Source organism: Impatiens glandulifera, chromosome 8 (assembly GCF_907164915.1).
Source record: "Impatiens glandulifera chromosome 8, dImpGla2.1, whole genome shotgun sequence".
NCBI lineage: Eukaryota > Viridiplantae > Streptophyta > Magnoliopsida > Ericales > Balsaminaceae > Impatiens > Impatiens glandulifera.
This window is the reverse complement of record NC_061869.1, coordinates 7,131,679-7,138,401: the sequence shown is the minus strand read 5'-3', so window position 1 is coordinate 7,138,401 and position 6,723 is coordinate 7,131,679. Positions and strand designations below refer to the sequence as shown.

Sequence of the window (6,723 nt, the reverse complement as noted above, 5' to 3'; positions counted from 1 at the left end):
AACCCAGAATGCGTTCCTTCATTTTCTCTCTCCAAAAACTCCATACATGCATTCATACTGTTTATGAACGCATAATTTAATCAAATTTGTGTAACAGGTCCTTTAAGTTTATTAACATTTTTATTTTATACTTTAAGTCTATTAACATTTTAATTTTGATATTTTAATTTTTATATTATTTATTTTAAACATTTAATTCAGTCCTTTAACTTTAAATTAAATACATTTTTATTTTTATTTTTATATAAAATTAAAAAATACAAAATACATTACAGTTTATCAAATATAACACCGTACCTATCCAACATTTGATTTTGACATTATTCAGTTTTTAAATAATTATCTTTTTCAATATTTTTTAAATAATTTAAATATATTATTCTTTTACATCACATTATTTAATTCATTAATCAATATATATATTTATTTTAAAAAACATATATATTTTATTATTATATATTAATACCTTTACAAATAAAAAATATAATAATATTTTGAATGAACATTTTACATCAAACTATCTTATCTCTTATTATCACATATTATTCCTCAATCAACATATAAATGTAATATGAACACTTTAATTATTATACTATATAAGATTGTTAATTAAGTTATATTTATAATTTTTTTATTAATATAATTAATCATTCAAAATAAACCACTTAACTTAAATTTAAAAAAATCTTATAATTTAAGATTATAAAAATAAAAGTATCCAAAATTTATGGATGACTCTAGGTATAAGTATGAAGATTAACCCTAGGAATTTAAAATATAAAGGATAAGTATAAAGTAAAATTAAGGTGTTTATAAGTTGTTTATTTAATCTCATTATTTTTCATATTTAATTTTTTTTTTTCTAATATAAGAATTTAGCATTAATCCAAAAGTAATGACATTCATTAAACTCAGAAATAAAAAAACAAATATAATTTCTTTTATTATAAAAGGGCATTAAACTTAAACATACATCTTTATAATTATAATAGTAGTAGAGAATAATAAAAAAGATTAATATATCTAATAAGCCTAAATCTCAATTATTCTTAATAAACACAAATCACTTGAGAGGAAGTAAGGTCTCAATATATGGTACAATCATCATTGAACTATGAATACCATACAATTCAAAATTTGTAATTTTCTTAGTAACAAGGTTAATCGAGACAAGTTTTCCATCATTATTTTGAAGGAATAACTCGTCATCCTCCTCTTCTTTGTCCATGTATTTCCAAAACGTTATCGGCCTATACTGATCTGGCTTAAAGGAAACATCAAATTCGATAGTGTAGTGTTTTGTCCATGATTGCTTGACCCCATATTCATTCATCAACCATATATCGGTAACATAGGTTGGCATATGGTTTTCGTAATTATTTACGAACAAGGCTAGAGATCCCCTAAGGATATCCAATGGTGCAATAAACGGATGATTAAGTTCAAATGGCAATGGAAGGCGTCCCAACATTTCTGATCTTGCATCAATTGTGATAATAGAATCTCCTTGAATAGATAAGTGAAAAACTCCATTCAATAACAAGTTGTACCAACTAGTAGTATCTTTACACACTGTCTCACTTTTCCTCCAACAATTCTCCCTAGAATCATATATCTCAAACACTATATTAATTTCTTCAAATCGGCGATGATGATAATTAATTTGTCCAATAAAGAGAGTAACCTCCCTAAAAACTTTGTAATGTTTTAGGGCTCTTAGAGGAGGTTGATTTAAATTGGACTGATATTGAGGATCAAACCAAACACCCAAAACATAAGAATTGGTAAAGTCAGCATATGGGTATGAAAAGGGTGAGAAAGGTAACATTTGAGATTCTCTAGTGGAGGGGTTAAACAAAAGTATGTCCATCTCATTCGACATACATATAATTCCGTAGTAAACATTTTCGAACCTTAATGAATTTATGAAATTATATTCTCCCATGTCTGTAATCATGGGTGGATAGAAGGGAACGTCAGCTTTCTTCTCTCCATCAACAATTGCTATTAGTTCGTTGCACTTTTTCTTTACAGTAAGAAATGAAATCAAGATATTAGGGAATTGACTAATGTAGATGCCCTTGAAAAAATTTATATCGAATCGAAGAAGGATGAAAGATGCCCCGCTTTCCTTATCGTTTTCTTTTCTACGTGCCCGGTAGTTATCATACAAAGAAATAAAATTATGACTTCGTAGCATTAAATTCCATTTTTTGCAGACCGATCTACATACTAGAACATGTTGAATCGGAAGCCTTAAAATAATATCCAATATCAGATCTTCAGGAATAAAAGGAATGTCTGTCATTTGGTCTAGACAATCCTGAAATAAATCAAAACAATATTCAAATTAAGTTTAGTTCAAATATCTGTAAGCTAAAGCGACGAATTAATTAAATTCAATAATAACCTTTAGAGACGGAAATTATGATCAATAGCGACGTTTTTCTGTCGCTATATTGTTTTCATACAACTAAATTAAATTCTGCATTTGAATGGATATCATCATTATATAAAGTCGATTATATATACAGTGGTGAATAAATAGAACAAAACAGATGTCAAAAGAAAGTTGTCCATTTTAATTAGCTAAAGAAAAGCTCAACCCTAAAACTAGCCTAATTTGTTGGTCAACATTTAAGAATATTTGAACTTTTTATATATCTATTCAAAGATTTTAATTTTATTTTGTATTTGACCGTGTGATATACAAAATAAAAGAAATAAAACTTTGAAAAGGTAAGGAATAAACATGTTCCCATCATTCCATTTTTTTGGGTAATTGTTTTTAAAACTTCATAGTTATTTTTTAGAATTAATAAAATTAAATAAACCTCGAATAACAAATACTCATTTTAATAACAAAAATTTATTGTGAATTTTTTTTTTTTTAATTATTATAACTTAATTTATCTAACATGTTTAAATTTTGTTCATGATTTAACTAAATACTTTATTTATTTGAGAAATTATATTAGTTTGAGAAATTATGCTTATTAGATTTTGATATAGTTTATTATCTAATTAATAAACAATAATTGTAAAAATAATTTAAGTTTTTATTTTATTACTGTAACTTAATTTATCTAATATATTTAAATTTTAGTTATAATTTAATACATTAAATATAAAATTGGAAATTTTATAAAACAATTGTATAATTGTTTTGGTTATAACATTTACTTTTTACTTTTTATTTTACTTTTTTTAATATTTAGTATTTAAATTTGTAATAAAAAAAGTAATTGCACAAATTTAATGTAAATTTAAAATTATATTTTATTTTAATTTAATAACTTAATTTAAAAATTATTTTGATTGAATATGATTAATTTATTATTTATTATCTGACTAATTAGAAATAAATGTCAGTTTTTTAATTTCTATAACTTAATTTACGTAAATTTGTGTAACATATTTAAAATTTATTTATTATTTAAAAAATTAAATATAAAAATTGAATTTGTAAATATTTTATAAAATTGAATTTTGTTTGAATAACTAATATTTTAATTTTGTAATAAAATTTAATTCAACAATTTTATTTAAAAAAAGTATGTTAATTGAATTTATTATATAATTGCATAAATTTAATTAATATTTTTAAATTTTATTTATGATTTAATCTAATAAATATAAAATTTGGAAATATATTAATTCTTTTTTTTATATAAATTATTTATGATAATTAATTTTTTTTTATTTTAAATTATTTTTTTAACCTTTATTATTTTAATTTTGTAATATAAAAATACTGTATTTTATTGTTAATTTAATTTAATTTTTTCAAATTTTTATATATTAATTTATCTAATATACTTAAATTTTATTTATTATTTAACACACTAAATATATAATTTGAAAAACATTTATAATTTTCTTTAGTAAATTAATTTTACTTATAATAAAAAAAATTTATTTAAATTTTTATAAACATTTATTATTTTAAATTGTAATATGAACCTTTAAAAAATGATTTTAACAAAAATGGTAGGAACAACTATACAACTAAACTAAAGGGCATTTAAAATTCTATTACATTTGACTATTTTAGAGATATTAAAAAAATGTTGTGTATTCATACGATTTTGTCTTAGGAGTAGGCTATTTTTTTTTTAAATTACATTGATGAAACACAATTTACAACTTTCATCGTAGTGCTCTTCAAAGATCAACTCTTCTCAAAATCTCACTCAAAGGAGTTGAAATCCCATTCTAACTAAGGATCTTGAGGTTTCGGAGGATCCAACTATAGGATAACCAGAAATGGAGAACTTTCTTTCCTTTTCTGTCTGACTCATTGGTCTTAAAAATGTTGGTTTTAAGAATGAGTGATTGTCCTTCTCAGAAGCTTCGTTGCTATTTCTTACATGCACGTCACACAATAATCGCTACTTTGAACTCTTGTTCATTTAAAAGAATATTCACTAGTGAAAACATGATTTTTACCGACATATTATGCCGAGAGATATATACTTTCGGTAATAGTCTCGACAGGAACAAAGCTTTTCTTATTAAAAAGTATTCCCGAAAGTTGTATACAACTTTTGGTAATATGAATATTTATCGAAAGGTTTTATAAAAAACTTTCGGAAATGCCCCAAATAAAAAACCTAAAAATAATTCTAAGTGTTGGGATGGGTCATTATCGAAAGATTTACCCAAATCTTTCGGGATTGGTCTTTCCCCAAAAAATATGAAAATAATTTCAAGTGTTGGGATGGGCCATTACCGAAAGATTTACTCAAATTTTTCGGAATTAGTTTTTCCCCAAAAAACCTGAAAATAATTCTAAGTGTTGGGATGAGTCATTACCGAAAGATTTATCCAAATCTTTTAGGATTGGTCTATCCCCAAAAAACCTGAAAATAATTCTAAGTGTTGGGATGGGTCATTACCGAAAGATCTATCTAAATCTTTCGATAATACCATTCAATACTGAAAGTTTTGGGTAAATCTTTTGGTATTGAACATCTCAATATTTTAATGTTTTTAGTGTTTCACTTTATAATTAGCTTGAATAACATTAATTGAACACATTTCATATCCTTAAAACATTATACAATGTCAATACATCCTTAATATAAATTGTTAGGATCGGGGACGCCCTTGGAGGACCGGGGTGAACCGGTTTCTTGAAGGGTGTCCGCTTACACAACACAACACACAATTTGGTAATAGTCCGGTTAGAGACTATAACCGTTCTTAACACTACACAGATTGTCACAGACTCTTGAACCGAGTTCAAGTGTGGAAATGTCCGTTTCAATCTGAAGCAACGAATACGATTCGGTTTGTAGAGTATTTAGGAGGAGTCGGTTAGAATGGAGAAATAGACCGGTTTTGATTATTGGAGTAGGATTATATTTCGGTTAATGTATTTCGGTTTTTGGAGTAAATAAGCGGGAAATAAATAAAAGACATGAGACAAAATTTTTATGGATGTTCGGAGCAAACCCTCCTACGTCACCCCTTCTTCTCAGATTATGAGAAGGATCTCCACTAACTTGAATGTTACAACACTCACACAATGCCGAACGAGCCTTAATCGCTACTCGTCGGTTACACCACTCACTATGATGTAATACAATAACACAACACAATACAACTTTCGGTAAAATGAAACAATAGATTTCTTTCACTCTCTTAATAACTTTCAGAAACGTTTTTGGACAATTTGATGCTTTTATTACCACTTGATTACTTCTTCCTTGCCTTCTATTTATATGAAAAATATGACAATGGTCATATTTTCTCTCTCTCCAGGAGATTGGCCGCTGGAAACCGGTAATGATCAAGAGGCTTGCACGCCTTCCCTCTTGGACAGATCAATTTGAATACATGGTAGACATGCACTTAGCCGGTTTGCATGTTGGACACATGGCATACATGCTCTTAGCCGACCGCCTGCCTGACAGCTACCTGGAGATTGCTTCTGGATTTGGACAAGCATGCCTAGACATGGCCACGAATATAATTTTATTCGAGATTCGATTCGATTCGATTCGTTAAAAATTCGATTTGATTCGTCAAGAATTCGAATTCGTTAGAGTAAGAATTGAATACGGTTTTCAATATTTAAAATTCGAATTCGAATTCGAATTCGATTCGGATTCAAATTCGATTCGGATTCGAATTCTAATTCGACACAAATTATTATTAAATTTAATATTATAATAATAATAGATTATACGGTGTGACTTGTGAGTGTGAATGTAACTTGAGACTTGAGAATGTTAATTACATATGTCAGATTTAGAACAAAAAATAATAAAGGACCGTGACTATGACTGCTGTGAATGTGACTTAAGACTTGAAAGTGTTAATTACATATGTCAGATTTGGAACAAAAAATGATAAAGGAAGAAAGACGGAAGGCCATAGTATTTTTTGATGCATCAAATTCTTTTGACCGTTTCATATTATTACCGTTTTTTTGTTACAGTTTTTTTTAACTTTTTTTATTTATTTATTTTTAATTCAAAATCTTTCTAAACTATAAATATCCGCTTTTATGTTTTAACTTTTTTACCCATTGCAATCTCAAATTCTCTACTTCTCTCACTACATACAATCTATCTTATTAAATTCCATCTTTGACTTAATACATCTCATCCTTACTAGATATATTAATATTAGTCATATATTTCTCATATAATTACTATATAATTATGTCTTCCAGTAGAACAGGTAAAGAAAAACGTGTGGAACATCAAGACTCTA

General features: G+C 26.3%; 1 protein-coding gene across 1 annotated transcript; it reads right to left on the bottom strand.

The window, feature by feature from the left end:
* Nucleotides 1-1,063: 1,063 nt before the first annotated feature.
* LOC124912852 (F-box protein CPR1-like) lies at nt 1,064-2,308 on the bottom strand. The gene has a single exon (XM_047453494.1). It carries the CDS (start codon nt 2,306-2,308, stop codon nt 1,064-1,066), a length of 1,245 nt encoding a protein of 414 aa, XP_047309450.1.
* Between the last annotated feature and the right edge of the window lie 4,415 nt (nt 2,309-6,723).

Bases quoted from the DNA above. Each gene is read 5' to 3' on its own strand.
- LOC124912852 (XM_047453494.1), bottom strand. From the start codon at position 2,308: ATGACAGACATTCCTTTTATTCCTGAAGATCTGATATTGGATATTATT.